This window comes from Prionailurus viverrinus, chromosome A3 (assembly GCF_022837055.1).
Source record: "Prionailurus viverrinus isolate Anna chromosome A3, UM_Priviv_1.0, whole genome shotgun sequence".
In the NCBI taxonomy this organism is placed as follows: Eukaryota; Metazoa; Chordata; class Mammalia; order Carnivora; family Felidae; genus Prionailurus; species Prionailurus viverrinus.
In genome coordinates, this window is record NC_062563.1 from 28,564,574 (window position 1) to 28,581,646 (window position 17,073).

The following is a 17,073-nucleotide window of genomic DNA, read 5'->3' on the forward strand; positions in this document are numbered from 1 at the left end:
CCGAAGTCGGATGCTTAACCGACTGAGCCACCCAGGCGCCCCCCCCCCCTCTTCTTCGCTTTTATCCATGATTTGTTTCACCTGCCAGCACACCCTGCACTTCTTTTGGGGACTGTTCCCCCCTCCCCACATCCGCTGGGCCTGGCACAGTTAATGCCCAACATGCACCCATGCGTTTTATTCTCAAAATCGCCTACGAAGGGAGACGCTAATGTCATTACCGGCAGATGGATAAGGAAGCCGGGACACTCTAAGAGAAACCAACTTACCCAAGAGATGAGTAGAACTGGAATTTGAATCTGAGCAGCTTCCCAAGGCTGTGAACTTTACCTCTACCCTCTATTCCCCCCTCAGATGGGGGGATTGCAGGGGTCTAACACGGGCCAAGAATCTGCTTGGGGCTTATGCTTCCGGTGCCATGTCAAGCACACTCCTGCCTCAGGGCCTTTGCACTTGCTCCTCTCCTCAGACATCTACGAGTCTCTGTACTCACTCCTTTCAGGTCTCTGCTCAAATGTCACTTTACCTGTGAGGACTCTTCCGACCACCCTAAATAAAATACATCTCCTCTCCCTCGCTCTGGCACCTCCCCCTGCCCACCTGCCTTCTTATTCCTTTAGCACTCACCACCATGTGACACGTTACTTATTACGTTTACTTGCTCGTTGTCTGTCTTCCCCCAGTACCAGGTGTGCCCTGAGAGAGCGGACTTTACTCTTTAATCCTCAGCACACTGATTAGTGCCTTGGCCTTCACCCACTTTGTATGACTGGATGGAAGGGGCGACATAGGGTGAAAAGTTAGCTTCCTGTCCTCGGTACGCTCGAATTCCAGAGGAGACAACTGGCGGTCGTGAAGGAAACGCACACGTGTTTATTTCAGGCCACGGTAGCGCTGCAAAGAACAGGGAGGGGCGTGAGGGCCACCAGAGGGATGGAGACATCGTGGTGGACGGAGCAGTCCGGGAGCCCTTGCGAAGGGGAGCCTTGGATGAGTTAGGGAATGTGTGGCCAAGGCCCGGGTGGGTGCCAGGGCGGAGTCAGTTTAAGGGGTGGTGGTGGGAGATGATTGGGGATGGGGGTGGTTTGCAGGGACCAGATCCCGCAGGGCCTCGGGAGGCGAGGAGGTTTGGGAGGCCGAGTGGTTCTTTCAGATGCTCTGTGCCTGCAGACCACAAATGACCACAAACCTGGTGCTTTATTTATCTATTTATTAATTTATTTATATTAGATTTTTAAATATTTATTTATTTTGAGAGAGAGAGTGTGTGCAAGTGGGGGAAGAGGCAGAGACAGAGAGAGAGAGACAGAGACAGAGACAGAGACAGAGAATCCCAAGCAGGCTCTGTGCTGTCAGCACCATCGATCCCCCAAACTGTGAGATCACGACCTGAGCCGAAACCAAGAGTTAGACGGACGCTTAACAGACGGAGTCACCCAGGCGTCCCACAAACCTGGGGTTTTACAATAATGGAAATTTACCCTCTCGTCGTTCTGGAGGCCAGAAGTCTGAGATCAGTAACATGGGGCAGGAATCAAGGTGTCCGTGGGCCCGCTCCCTCTGGAGACTCTGGGGAGAAGTGATTCTGGCTTCTTCCAGCTTCTGGTGGCTGCCGGCCTTCCTTGTGGCCACATCACTCCCATCTCTGCCTCTGTGGTCACGTTGCTGTCTCCTTCTCTGTGTCAAATCTCCCCATCTGTCCCTCATCAGGGCACTTGTGATTGCCTTTAGAGCCCCCCCCTGGATAATCCAGAATAAACCCCCACCTCAAGATCTTTAACTCCAGAGGCAAAGTCCTTTTTTGCCATGTGAGGTCCAGAGATTAGGTTCCGGGTTCCAGAGATTAGGACGTGGTTATCTTTTGGTAGGGGGTTATTATTCTGATGACTGGTGATTCAGTGATTTATTCCGTCCTCAGACTAAACTAATGTCCCCTTTGGCTTAGGTTTTTCAAGCTCTTTTTCTGTGCTTATAATGAAAAACGGCCAGACGAATCCACCGCCCCACAGAGTAGATCTTAGTAGATATTCGCGTGGAAAGCAAAAATGGGGTTCACAGATACTGAACGCACACAGTGCACACAGCACATGGGAAGCCCTTAGTAAATGAACCGAATTAGTTTTCGTACAATGCGGAGAAGTCCACGTTGCCATCCTTGTCCACGTTCTTATCCACGAGGGTCCAAGGGGTGAAGCTACTGATTGGTTAGTCACTAAGGGCACACAGGGAGGGAGTGGAGGTTCGGGCTGGGAAGTCAGGCGTGTCGCACTTTCCCCCACATCGGGCTTCTCAGCCCCAGCACTCCCGATGCTTTGGGCCACACAACTCTATGTTGTGGGGGATGCCGTGGGCCTTCAGCAGCATTCCTGACCTCTACTCACTAGAGGGTGATAGCCAGTTGTGACACCCCTCAAGTTGTGACAACCCCCGAGTTGTGACAACCAAAAGTGTCTCTACACATTGCCAAAGGTACCCTGGTGGTGGGGGGGAACCCTCCTCTTCTTGAGGACCACTGTCTTCATTATACTATCCTAGGGGAGGGGGTGTTACAGAGGGGTGCTGTTTCAGCTGGGAGTTGAACTCATGTGTCACGCAGAGCAAGGAAGAGGCTGCCTCTATGCCCCTGAGGCTGCCTCTATGCCCCTGGTTATCTATTGACATTTAGCCTCTGGTTCCTTTAGTGAGAAATTGCTGCTGGGCACCTTGCTGCCAGAATGAAGACTACATTTCCCAGCCTTCCTTGCGGCTAGGTGTGACCATGTGACCACATTCCAGCCAATTGGAGGTGATGTGGGCAAATTTCTAGCTGTGCCTTTGAAGGGGAGGGTCATACGCCCCTTTGCTGCCTTCTTCCCTAGCCTTGCTGCCTGAGATATGGACCTGGTAGCAAAGAGATCGAGGAATCCCGGGTCTCACTACAAGGGAGTCCCCCTATTGCCTGGCCTGCTTGTGCTCAGTTATTACTAGCGAAACCGATTCTCTTCTGGCTTAAGCCACTGTTATTTAAGAGTTTTGTTACAGTTTCTGAGCCTGCATTTAACTATTGCAGCCACCCAAGCAGCCATAGTAGGGAAGGAAAGAAGGCAAGGAAAGAAAGGAAAAGAAAAGAAAAGAAAAGAAAAGAAAAGAAAAGAAGGGAAGGAAGGGAAGGGAAGGGAAGGAAGGAAGGAAGGAAGGAAGGAAAGAAGGAAGGAAGGAAGGAAGGAAGGAAGGAAGGAAGGGAAAAAAGGCAGGAAATGAGGAGAGAAGGGTGTAAATGGAGAGGCCTGAGCAGTCTGGCTGTGAGCTTAGAGATGCTTAGGAAAATCTTCCGGAAAGGACTCTGAGTTGGATCTTGAAGGATGAGAAAACGAGGAGAGGGGGTGGAAGGGGGCGGGCACTACCGCAGGAACAAGGGCCTTGAGAAGAGAGCCCGGCAAAGCCTTGAAGGACAAGGAGGGCTTGAGCTGGCTGTCAAGAGAGAGGACAGCACATCAGAAGGGAGCCCAGTCAGTGCCAAGTGGGGTACTTCGCCAGGTGAATGGAAGCCAGGTGTAGGGATCCTGGAGTTCGGCACGAAGCCTGGGGAGCATCTGGAGGCTGGGGTTGGAGGCGGTGAAGTGGCTGGGGAGCCTTGACCTCTCTTCGACTCAGAGGACCTACTTTGAGGTCGACCCCCTCACCCACGCCCCACGCCCCGTGCTGCATGCCCCGTACAGATTACAGTTCTGCTGAGTCTGGGGTCTTGGTGTCTTCTTGCCTTCTCCGGCAGGCAGCCCAGGCCAGCAGGAGTGCAGCCAAGGTCATGGCCTTCAGCCCCAGGACCACAAGTGTGAGCACAGACAGGAGGCCTGGAGGACACAGAGGAGAGCTCAGGAAGGACCCTGGGCGATCCCCCAACAGTCCAGACCTCAGTGTCCCCACGGGGAGGCCTGGCCCAGCTGCTGTAAACCTCTGGGGCCACATTCTTTCTACACGAAGACCTCCCCTCCCTCTGTCCGGGGCCCAAAGAGGCTTTGCCCAATATCCTACCCATGTGTTTAGTCATCCTCACAGCATCCCTGACCTCTGATCATAATAGAAAACTGTTCATTTACTGGCTGCTCAGCTCCTCTGCCCCAGACCTTGGGCTAAGCACTTCCTAATTGCCTAATTTAATCCTTAAACGTATGCTGCAAGGCAGGATAATAATGCCATTGGTACCGATGAAAAGGCAGAGCCAGAGTCGGGAAATGATTTGCTCAGGGGCACGTACGTTAGAGAAGTGACGGGACCAGGTGATCTGGCTCCCGTGAATGGCAGGAACAGGGCTCAGTGACAGGGAGCATCTGGTGCCGCTACCCCAAGTCTCACCCTCAACCCCACCCTGTTGCCAAGTGCCCCTGAGCGTTAACAGGTGATATGATATGCACAGTTCTGGGCGCTTGGCACGTGTGATCTCATGGGGTCTACGCACCAGCCTCATGGGGTACGCTCTCCGACTCTTATCCCCTCTCCACCCCTAGTCCCCAGGGGAGGATAACAGAAATTCGGGGAGTGAGGCAAGCTTCCTGGAGTCACACAGGTAGAAAGGGACTCAATCCAGGAGGCTACAAAGCCATGATCTTCAGCACTGTTATGTACAGTTTCACAGTGTCTCCTTGCACTGAATCATGGGGAGCTCACTACCTGCCAAGCAAGGCTGCCCACTGAACAGTCAGCTGTTCTTTCTTTGGTCAAGCTTTTTTTTTTTTTTTTTTAATTTTTAACGTTTATTTATCATTGAGAGACGGAGCACGAGCAGGGGAGGGGCAGAGAGAGGAGGAGACACCGAATCCGAAGCAGGCTCCGGGCCCTGAGCTGTCAGCACAGCGCCCGACGGGGGGCTCGAACTCACAAACCGTGAGATCATGACCTGAGCCAAAGTCAGACGCTCAACCGACTGAGCCAACCCAGGCGCCCCTCTTTGGTTGAGCTTTAACGTGGTTCTCTGAGTTCCTGGTTCTGATGTTGAGATGAAGTCCTGGGGACTTTCTGGGTGGCACATAGCCCTAGAAAGCAAGGACTGCTCCCTTCCCATGGCCAAGCCTTGCCTGTGGGGACTGGTTACCTTCCCAAGACTAGGTACACTCACCTGAAGGATATGTCCTGCCTATATGTTCATTGGTGAGTTCTTTCTCTTGGGGAGTGGTGATGGGCTTTGCTGTAAGAAAGAGAGACAGTCTCACATTCCCCTTTTCTTTCTGGCTTGCCCCTTCCTGAGCCCCTGTGCTAGGACTTAGGGTCATCGAGAGGAGTGTGCCTGGAATGGGGGCTAGAAGTCAAACCCTGTGACTATGAGGGACTAGTTAGACCTGTCTGAACATCCCTGGGGTGGGGACAATGTCTGATTCACTGCAGTATCTACAGCACCCAGTAGAGTGCAGAGCAGTAAACAGGCACTCAACAGATACTGTTAAACCATTAATGGTCTATCCAAAGTTTTGAGGAGCCCAGAATGGGGAGAAATGAACTCTGCCCGGGAGAAGCAGAATGTTTCACAGAGGAGGGGCTATTTCTGCTGGGCCTTGAAGGATGTGTAGGAGTTCGCCAGAGAGAAGGAGAAAGCATTCCAGGCAGAGGGAACGGCTTATGTAACAGCTGGAGGCTGAGAAGAGCTGGCCTATTTGGGAATTTCCTTGTGGACCCCCTGCCCCTCTCCCCCAGTGCCTTCTAGACCACCTGTCTCACCTTTTACTCGAAGCCTGGTGCCCTGTCCGGACAGGTATTGTCTGTTGGGTTTCCTGTAAAACTTTACACAGTAGTAGGTGCCTGTGTACTCAGGGGACACGCCTTGCAGGAGGATGCTGAAATCGCTGTTGGAGGCCCGGACGGCTGTCACGTTGGGGTGGGAGAGGCCTTCAAAGTTGTAAATGGCCTCGCGGCTCAGACCAGCTCCCCGAAACCACCTGATGGGGCCCGGGGGACCATGTCCAAGCACTGTGCAGTTCAGGAACACAGTGTCTCCGGTGGCTGCCAACACCACCTCCTGGGGCTGCAGGATCCAGAGGTTTGGCTCTGGGGCTCCGGCTCCTGAAGCCAAAGAGAGGGTCCTTGTTGCATTTTGTGCCTTCCTCCATTGTCCACTCATTTCCTCCCTCATATCTTCCCTCCCTCCCCACTGCCCTGATTTCCCTACTCAGCTACTCCCTCTGGATCTCCATATTACGCTCAAGTTGGTTCACTCAGTAAAGAAGTTCTCAGGACCTGCTGTGTGCTGAGGTTACGACTGGGGGAAATGCAGCTCAGCAAGACATACAAATGTCCGGCTGGGAAGAAGTTTTCAGTCCGGTGGTGGAATGGTCCAGAAAATCCCCTTGAGGTTGGAAAGCCAGAGGACTGTAGGGCCAAGAGGGGGCACCTGTCACGGCATGGGAGGAATCGGAGAAACCTTCCCGAAATGCTTGCATCAAGTTACAATGAACCCTTCCCCCCACCTCCAACTGCCACACACAGATATTCTGTCTGTTAACAGTTCTCAGGGTGGGGCGCCTGGGTGGCTCAGTCCGACTTCAGCCCAGGTCATGGTCCCGCGGTTTGTGAGTTCAAGCCCCACGTTGGGGGCTGTGCTGACAGCTCAGAGCCTGGAGCCTGCTTAGGATTCTGTCTCTCTCTCTCTGCCCCATCCCTGCTCGTTTTCTCTTTCTCTCTCTCGAAAATAAGTAAGACATTTAAAAAAAAAAAGAACACGCTCCTATTGAATGGCAGACCCAGGATGTGAGTGCCCAGGTCACCACTGCTGGGCTTACAGACAGCATGACTGATTACGTGGGGAGTGTGGTAGATTAAATTATCAGCCCTAGTTCTGGACTCCCCTACGGTGGTGCATCCCTACTCTTGCCTCGTGGTGGGTGGCTACGCATCCTGGTCTCTTGACTTTGCCTGGAGCGCATGACTTGCTTTAGCCAATGGGCTGTTAGCAGATGGTACGTGATTAGAAACTTGAAACGCGCTTGGGGGCACTGGGGCTTGTCCTCTTTGCTTCTGCCATCTCCACGACCCAGGTGTACTCTTCGCAGCTGCAAGAAGACACGGGCCTGGAACAAGACACGTGGAGCAGAACCACTCCGGATGCCTGTGCACGTGTGGGTGAGACACCCTCGCGTTGTGCGCCAACTGGGATTTTGTGTGGACGGTATGGGTGTGGATGGATGAAGGCAGCTGACGCAGGGAGACCGGTCCGAGCTGAGCGCCTAAGACCCACAGAGCCTGATACTCACCCTTCACAAACACTGAGGTGCCCTCCTGCAGCTTCTTTTCTGGGTTCTCACTCAAGTCATCAAGCCCCACACAGTGGTACGTTCCAGCATGCTTGCTGGTGACATTGTGGATATAGATGGAAAAGTCACAATGAAGGGGCTCCAGGGTCTGCTGGGTCACCGGCGTCACCCCCGGGAAGAAGCCGTGTTTGAAGTTATAAATCTCCTGCTGGTCCCCATCGCTCACCTTGACCCATTTAATCCTGTCGTCAGTGCAGGAACCTTCCACGGTACACCGCAGCAGCAGCGTGTCTCCTTCCACCACCAGCAGGGGGCCCTCGGGCTGCAACACCTGCCGCTCACTCCCATCGCTCTGCCCAGAGGCTCCTGCAACAGAGGAAGACTGGCTTTGTGCTGAGCCGGAAGGACCTGGAGCCCTCAGAGGTGAGCTTACCACAACCTAGTCATTAGCTGGCCAGCAACAATTGCTCAGGACGCCGGACGGATGTCATTGGGGAGGGAAGCGTGAGAGATGAGGAGGTTGTCTGGAGAGGCAGAGCAGAACTTACAAATAATGGAGAACTTGCAAATAATAGGTGACAGCATTCTTCCCGTCTTCACAGAAGTGCTGAGAGCCCAGATGACCAGGTAAGTTTCCCCGGATCACAGTTTATGGGCTGACTGGTGTCTTCCCGGCTAAATTCATATGTCAGAGTCCTAACCCCCAGTACCTCTGAATGTGGCTGCATCCTGAGACAAGGTCTCTAAAGAGGCAATTAAGTTAACATGAGGGGCGCCTGGGTGGCCCAGGCTCAGTCGGTTGAGCTTCCGACTTCGGCTCAGGTCATGACCTCGCAGCTTGTGAGTTCGAGGCCCGCGTCGGGCTCTGTGCTGACAGCTTGGAGCCTGGAGCCTGCTCCGGATTCTGTGTCTCCTCCTCTCTCTGCCCCTCTCCCACTCTCTCTCTCTCTTTCAAAAATAAATAAATATTTTTAAAAAAATTTTTTAATTTTTTACAAAGTTAACATGCGGTCATGAGGGTGGACCCTAATTCAATATGACTGGCATCCTTAGAAGAAGAAATTAAAGGCATGGAGAGAAGACAGCCAAGGAGAGAGGTCTCAGGAGACGTCATCAACCTTGCTGACACCTTCGCCTAGGCTTCTAGCCTCCAGAAGTGTGAGATAATGCATTTCTGTTGTTTAAACTGCCAGTCTGTGGCACTGTGTCATGGCCCCCGAAACTAATATGTCACCCAATACGAATGTGACAACCTGTTTCTGGAGCCCCCGCTCTCAGCCCTCAAATGTATCGCACAAAGTAAACATCATCTGGCATCCTGTGAATTCTTTTTTTTTTTTTTTAATGTCTTATATTTTAGAGAGAGAGAGAGGTGCGGGGGAGAGAGCAGGGGAAGGGCAGAGAAATGGAGACAGAATCCGAAGCAGGCTCCAGGTTCCCAGCTGTCAGCACAGAGCCCGATGTGGGCCTCGAACTCACGAGCAGTGACATCATGACCTGAGCTGAAGTCAGACGCTTAACGGACTGAGCCACCCAGGCACCCCCTGAATTCTTTTTGACTTTTAGTTATTTTTTAAAGTAATCTCTATACCCAATGTGGGGCTCAAACTTACAACCCTGAGATCAAGAGTCACATGCTTTACGGACTGAGCCAGCCAGGTGCCCCCCTGCGAATTCTTTTTTTAAAAAACTACTTTATTGAGATATTATTTACACACAGTAAATACCAGAAATTTTATGTCCTATATGCAGTTCTATCGTTTTGAAAACATTTTTAAACTTCAAGTGGAGTTGATATATAATATTATATTAGTTTCAGGTGTCTCTTGTGAATTCTTTACCAGGCTGCAATGCTTGTTGGTGCTTTGGGAAGTGGATCTATTTTGGGGGTCTAGCTGCTGAGTTTGGCCTTGGAGTGGGCACGGAGAGAGGGGGCCGAGACCTCCCATGCAAGTTCTTTTGCACCTGGGTTATGAACAGGTGCTCCCCTCAAGAACTCCCTGAGGTAGGTGTTATTATCATCTCCATTTTTGAGAAATCTGATGGTCAGAGAGGGGAAGAAACAGCCAGTGTCATGGCCAGGATTTGGACTCAGATCAGGTGACTTAAGGTTCTGCTCCATGCGGGTCATCAGTTTTGTGTCCCAAGTTTCCCTGGGTGTGTGTGACCGTCAGGCCTGGTGAATGACTCAGTCTTGCTCCGAGATGTAAGTTTGCAGGATAGCATGGTGTTTCTCAGTTGTCAGTGAGGCGAGGGAGTAGGGAGGTGAGGCAGACGTTTCCTTCTAAGAGGATCTGGGGAGGGGTTGTGGAATTCTAAATTCCTTTCCTGTGTGTTCTCAGCTAGGCATGTGCTAATAATAGCCTCTAGGGGCGCCTGGGTGGCTCAGTCGGTTAAGCATCCGACTTCGGCTCAGGTCATGATCTCACTGTCTGTGAGTTTGAGCCCCTCGTCGGGCTCTGTGCTGACCGCTCGGAGCCTGGAGCCTGTTTCGGATTCTGTGTCTCCCTCTCTCTCTGACCCTCCCCCGTTCACGATCTGTCTCTCTCTGTCTCAGAAATAAAAACAAACATTAAAAAAAAAATTAAAAAAAATAGCCTCTATAAGAACTCCCTCACAGTTGTGACCAAGGGATACCTCATGTTCAATCCTAGGGATTGCTTTTGCCCTCGGTGTCCTTAGCTCCAAAATGTTGAGCAACACCCACCTTCAAACACCATGAGGGGAGGCAGTCAGATCTGTTCTCTCTAATCCTTTCTGGTGGTTTGTTCCCTGGCCTCTCAGGTGGTTTCCTCGCTCGCAGGCACTGAACGGTGCCCATCCGCTCAGCACAGGGCTGAAATATTGCCTTTCCCCACCCGCCAAACCGGAAAACCTCATGTTTGACAGAGCAATGGGTAGAACAGACAGAAGAGAGGACGGTACTCAGAGAGAAGTGTTGTGGTCCCACCTAGCGATTCCGAAAAGCCAGGCCCGGAAATGATAAAAACAAGTAACAAACAAGTAACACATGTCTGAGTGAAGTTCTGACAGCAACACAACAAAGGCTGGGAGGAGGGAAACCCTAGTATACTTTGTAAGTCTCTTATACGGTATGGGAAATGGTATGCTGTCACTGAAAGGTAGATGGTGTGAATTGCACACTTAAGGGGGAAAGTCCAGTGGACTCTTCAGTATTCACAGGAAACTATAGAACTTGTAAACTGATGCTCATTTCTTTCTCAAAATAAAAATATACTCCCAGTGGGATCCTAGGAACACAGGGAAATTCTATTATTCTTATGAATCAGTTAGGATCAAATAGAAGAGAGAAAGTATTGGGGTGGGAGAGCCCATGACCCCCCTTTTTTTCCATCTTGGAAAATTTGAAACTTCTAAACCTTAAAGCAACCACTAAATGACAAAATAAAGAGTAATAGCTAATAAGCCAATAAAGGAGATAAGATAGCGTTATAAAAATATTCAACAACTGGAACAAGACAGAAAAAGAGAAAAAAGGGAACAAAGAACCGACAGGACAAATAGGAAGGTGATAAGACCTACACCTAATCCTATAAAAAGTCACCTTGAAGGTAAAAGGTCTAAATACCCTATGTAAAAATTAGAGATTGTCGGCTTGGATAAAAAGTAAGGTCTTGTAGGCTATCTGTTGCCTACAAGAAATGCACTTTAAATATTAAAGCTGCACATATGTTAAAAGGAAAATGATAGAAAAAGGTAGAGCATATAACACTAATCAAACGGAAGCTGGAGTGGCTATGTTAATATCAGATAAAGTAGATTTCAGAGCAAAGAATATGTCCAGGAATAAAGAATGCCACTTCATAATGGTAAAGGAGCAAATTAATCAAGAAGATAGGGGCACTTAGGTGGATCAGTTGGTTAAGCATTCAATCTCGGCTCAAGTCATGGTTCAGTTTGATTCATGGGATTGGGCCCTGGACTGGGCTCTGCACTGACAGTAGGGGTCGAGGGGGGCTGCCTGCTTGGGGTCCTCTGTCTCCCTCTCTCTCTGTCCCTCCCCTGCTCATGTATGCTCGCTCGATCTCTCTCTCAAAATGAATAAGCTTCAAATAAATCAAGAAGACATACAAATCCCAAATATTATGTGCACCAGATAACAGAACTTAAAAGTGTATGAAGCAAAACCCAATAGAATGGCAAGGAGAAACAGACAAATCCACAGTTATGCTCTGAGATTTCAATATCCTCCTTTTCATGATTAATAGAACACGTAGGCAGAAAATCAAAAAGAATACAGCACTAACAACTAACAGCCTAATTGATATTTATAGAACACTCTGTCCCCCAAATAGGAGGATATATAGTTCTTTTCCAGTGCACGGAGAACTGTTACCAAGAGAGAGCATATTCTGAGTCATAAAATAGTCTCAACAAGTTTAAAAGAATTCAAGCGTCTTCTTTGACACAATGGAATTAAATTAGAATCAATAACAGACAGAGGCCTAGGAAACTCCCAGATATTCACAAGCCGAATAACACACTTTCCGATAACACACGAGTTAAAGACAAACAGAAGGGAAATTAGAAAGCAATTTGATCTGAATGAAAATAAAAACACAATATTAAAATTTGTAGGATTCTGCTAAAGCAGAGGAGGATATTTATTGAATTAGATGACTAGATTAGGAAAGAAGGAAGGACTTAAATGAATGACCTTAGTTTCTACCTTAAGAAACAAGGAAAATAAGAGCAAATTAAGCCCAAAGGAAGTAGGAGAGAGGAAACCACAAAGACCTGAGTGAAATCAATAAAGTAAAAAACAAAAACCAGTAGAGAAAAATCAGTATGAGTGAAATCTTTGAGAAGATCATTATAATTGATAAACCTGTAGCCATACTGAAGAGTAAGAGAGAGAGAGAGAGAGAGAGAGAGAGAGAGAGAGAGAGAGACTCAAATTACTAAAATCAAAAAACTAGGGAGGTGACACAAGTACAGAGTTTACAGATATTAAAGGACAATAAGGGGATGCTGTGGAAAGGTCATGGCTGCATGTATTTGACAAAGGGACAAATTCCTTGAAAACCACCAACTACCAAGACTACCTCAAGAAGAAATAAATTACCTAAATAGCCCTACTATCTATTGCAAACGTTTAATTTGTATTAAAGACTTTCCCACAAAGAAAACTCCAAGCCCAGATGGTTTTGTTAGTGAATTGTGCCACACATGTAGATACAACACCAAAATCATGATCCATAAGAGAACCACTTAATAAATTAGACTTTATGAAAACTAAGAACTCTTGCTGTTCAAAAGGCACTTGCGAAAGAATGAAAAAGCCACAGAGTAGGAGGAAATCTTTGTGAAGTATCTATCTGATAAAAAGTTTGTAACCAGAATATATAAAGAGCTCTCAAAACTCAATAAAGGAAAACCAATCGAAAAATGGGAGTTGAACAGACACTTTACCAGACAGGATACAGGATGCACGTGAAAAATGTTTAGCACCATTATATATTAGGGACGTGAACATTAAAACCACAATGAGATGTTCCTACGCACCTGTGAGAATGACTAAAATGAGACAGGTTGATCATACCAAGTGTTGGCAAGGATGTAGAGGACAATGTCATCTTCATACACTGCAGATGAAAATGCAAAATGGTACAACCTCCTTGGAAAACAGTATGGCAGTGTCTTAAAAGTTAAACACACACCTATCATATGATACGGTCATATTGTTCTCAAGTATTTTCCCAAGAGCAATGAAAGCGTAAGTCCACACAAAGACTTGTACACGAACGTCTGTAGATGCTCTATCTGTGACAGCCGCAAATGGCAAAGCAGAAAATGTCTGCCAACAAGTGAATGGAGAAACAAACTGTACTTTATCCACACAGGGGACAGAAATAAAAAGACATACGTGAGCTATTGATATGTGCAACCACATGAATGAAGCTCAAAATAATTATGCCGAGGAAAAGAAGCCGGAAAAAAGGGGTACCTACTGCATGATCTTGTATAAAGTTTCAGAAAATGCAAACGAATCTATAGCGATGGAAAGCGGATAAGGGGTTGCCACGGGAGGAGGAGGAATGGAAAGGATGAATCACAAGGAAACTTTTCAAAGTGTTGGATATGTTCATTATATTGATTTTGGTGATGAATTCACAAGAGTGAAGCATATCCAATGCCCCCAAAACTTACCGAAGTGTACATGTTAGATATGTACAATTTGTTGTACGCCCATCAAACCTCAATGAATGAAAGCCCTGTGCCCCTCACCCCTTCCCACTCTCTGGAAAATGTCCTGGGTACCTTGTCCGCGGAGCTGGGCACCCCTTGGCCACAGCTCTGGGATCCCTTCCCGCCTGTCTTCCACCAGCAGGCCCTATCCTTCACGATCCCTGATGGTGGGTTCTCCTCTGGAGGCCTGGTACAAAACCCCATTTTTCAAAACCTATTTGATCCTGAGTAGTTTAGACATATGACCTCCTAGCCGAGTGCCTAACACGTAGTGGGCACTCAGAATTATTTGTGGAGTGAGCAACTAGGAGCTACAGTTCACTTTTTACGATCAGGGAAACCAGCTCAGAGAAGGGAAGTGGTGCCCCAAATCACAGCTGGGGAGCGAAAGAGCAGCCGAGTCTGGTCTCAGATCTGGTTCCCACCAGGGCCTCTCCAGGAGTGACCATCTTGGAGGACCCAAGCAGGGGCTGGGTCTTAGCAGGGGCTGGGGCAGGGGTCCAGATGGACAGGAGGTGAAAGCCGAGTCTCTTGCCTGCTGGGTCAGAGGGTTCTGGGCTCAGAGGCTAAGCTGGACCCAGGAGCCCCAAGACTCAGGAGTTAAATCGGCCTGATCCTGACTTACAGTAGACATGGGTAAGAAAATCTTTATGTAAATCTTTACACCGTTCCAGGTACCAACAGGTGTTGTCTTGTCGAATCTTCCAAAGTCATGAGGTGGGTCCCCGCGATTAGCCCCATTTTACCGAGGGGGAAACGGAAGCTCAGAGAGAAGTCAGTGGTGAGGTTTGAGCCCAGTTTTCTCAGGCTGAGCCGGCGCTGGCTCGTGGGTGGTTGATTTGTATGGTCACACAGGGCCCTGTGCTTAGAAGGGCCCCGTGCTTGCGATAATGCTCTGCTGTTGCTGTCTTAAAGTTCTTACCACTTTCTGAAACCGCGTTTACGTTTTGCACGACATAGGCCCCACAGATTATGCCCCTGATCCTGGGCTGTGAGCCTCACCATTTTTGTATTTAATACGCACAGCACCCCGTTAGCAGCCCTATTCGCTGAAGAGGAGAGTGAAGTGGCCTGTGACACGAGCACGCGGGTATCTGAGCAGAGCCCAGCTTGCAAGATCCCAGAGCCTGGGGGCTTAACTTCACTGCGCTGCCTCCCGAAAAAGTTCTGCTTCTTGGGACACTGGGATCAAGAAAGTTCTCGGCTACCCGCTCCCATTCCCTCTTGGTGGGCTCGAGCCCCTCCAGGCCTGCCAGAGCACCTGGGGCTCCTCTCTGGGACCAGCCAGGGGTGGGTCCTATCATGTCCGGGGTCCCACTCACCCAAGAGGACAAGGGACAGCATCAGCAGCCAGGAGCAAGGAGGCGAGTAGGCCGGCTGGGTCGGGGTGGTCATCGCGAGGGGCGCATGTGCCTCCAGTGGCTCCCAAGACTGGCTGTCGTTCTGCAATCCGGTGGGTGTCTGAGCCTGAAACGGGGCATTCCTTGGGGCCAAGGCTACTTGGGGAAGTGTTTTCATATGGCAAGACGAGGCTGCTGGTGCAAGAGGAAGGAGCTGTTTGGAGGGGTTTCCGGGTTCCGTGTCTGGGCAGCGAGTGTTCCTGTAATCACTCTGTCAAAACCTTCATGACCCCTTTTGCCACAGGCCCTGTCCTGGGCACCCTGGCAGGAAGATGAGCATGCCTAGTGTGTCCCGAGTCAGCCAGACGTGGGGTCAAGTCCTGGGTCTGCCTCTTCCTGGCTGCGTGACCTTTCACGCACACCTGCCACCTCGGAGCCTTTGTTTCTTCATCTGCAAAATGAGGACGGTAGCAGTCCCCTCCTCAGAAAGGTATTGCAGGGGGGCGCCTGGGTGGCTCAGTCGGTTAAGCGGCCGACTTCGGCTCAGGTCATGATCTCACGGTCCGTGAGTTCGAGCCCCGCGTCGGGCTCTGTGCTGACCGCTCAGAGCCTGGAGCCTGTTTCCGATTCTGTGTCTCCCTCTCTCTCTGATCCTCCCCCGTTCATGCTCTGTCTCTGTCTCAAAAATAAATAAACGTTAAAAAAATTAAAAAAAAAAAAAAGAAAGGTATTGCAGGGATTACAAGATACGTGGGCGAAGGCTCAGCACGATGTAAATGCTGAACGTACCAACCATCATTGTTCACGATGTGCAGGAAACAGAGGAGGTGGCGTTTGCTTAGGAAGAAGGATTTGTCATAAAGCAAGCCCCGTGGAGGCCTCCTTTTGGCAGTGAGGGGAGGGCACAGATCCCGTTCCTAAACGCATAACTGGGGGCAACTCTTGAAACCTCCATTTCCTGGGGTCCAACGGTAACACAGCTGGATCATATAAAAATTTGCTTTTGGGGGCGCCTGGGTGGCTCAGTCGGTTAAGCGTCCGACTTCGGCTCAGGTCACGATCTCGCGGTCCGTGAGTTCGAGCCCCACGTCGGGTTCTGTGCTGACTGCTCAGAGCCTGGAGCCTGTTTCGGATTCTGTGTCTCCCTCTCTCTCTGACCCTCCCCCGTTCATGCTCTGTCTCTCTCTGTCTCAAAAATAAATAAACGTTAAATTAAAAAAAAATTTTTTTTGCTTTTGTGGCATCTTAATTTTCTGTAACTTCTTCAGGAGTCCCTATCATATGATCTGTAAAACAGTAATAGGAATAGGGTCGCGGGTTGAGCGTCTGACTCTTGATTTCAGCTCAGGTCATGGTCTCGCCGTTCGTGAGTTTGAGCCCCACATTGGGCTCCACACTGAAAGTGCGGGGCCTGCTTAGGACTCTCCTTCTCCCCCCCGCCCCCGCTCGGTCCCTCCCCTGCTCACACTCTCTCTCTTTGTCTCAAAATAAATAAATGAACTGAAAAAAAACTATGAGGTGAAGTGAATATTGTACATGTTGCCATCGTACTCTTTTAGGTTAACTCAGTTTTGTTTTGTTTTGTTTTTCTAGAAAAAAAAAATAGCTCAAGCTTTCTACCCTTCCCTCCCTCCTGGGTGGTCCTGGGTGCAGAGGAGGCTGAAGTTTCTTTCTGGGCAGGATGGCGGGCCTTGGGTCTGAGTCTTGTCTCGGGGCCTGGTATCTGCCATGGGGGAGGTTGGTCTGGCCTAGTCCCTGAGCACTTTGCTCTGGGTCTGCTGAGGTGTGGCTGGTCCTGTCTTCTCAATCCCATTGCTTCTTCTACTTGTTCTCCTGTTGAGGAGACCCATATATTGGAGTCTCTTTGAACTGACCACAGGCCTAGAAAATTCCACCAGACCCTCAGCGCCTCCATATCATCCTCCCAGCAGAGCTTCTAAATCACCGGCTCATCTGCCTGGGTTCCTTTGCAGCTATTCCTTTCCTTCTCAAGAGTTTCTTAGCATTCATTTTATTTGTGTGACTAGGTAAGGTGTCGTGATAGTTAGCTATTGCTGCATAACAAACCACCCCCCAAAATGCAGTGGCTTAAAACAATACCCATTTATTTGATTTGTGATTCTGTGGGTTGACAATTTTATCTGGGCTCAGCTCCATGGTTCTTCTCATCTCAGCTGATTTTGACTCAGCATTTGAGGTCGGCAGCAGGCTGGCTAGGAACTCTTTTCTGCTGGCGTTGGCTGACTGTCGCCTGGACCACCTCAGCTCTCTTCCATGTGGTCTCTCATTCTCCAGGAGGCTAGTCT

At 49.5% G+C, this 17,073-nt stretch overlaps 1 protein-coding gene across 1 annotated transcript; it reads right to left on the minus strand.

Moving 5' to 3' along the window:
- Positions 1-1,328: 1,328 nt before the first annotated feature.
- Positions 1,329-14,945, minus strand: SIRPB2 (signal regulatory protein beta 2). The gene is made up of 5 exons (XM_047854648.1): positions 14,750-14,945; positions 7,218-7,583; positions 5,689-6,030; positions 5,093-5,161; positions 1,329-3,830 (listed from the first exon to the last, which is right to left on the minus strand). The coding sequence occupies exons 1-5, from the start codon at positions 14,943-14,945 to the stop codon at positions 3,700-3,702; spliced, it is 1,104 nt and encodes a 367-aa protein (XP_047710604.1). The 3' UTR covers positions 1,329-3,699.
- Positions 14,946-17,073: the final 2,128 nt, after the last annotated feature.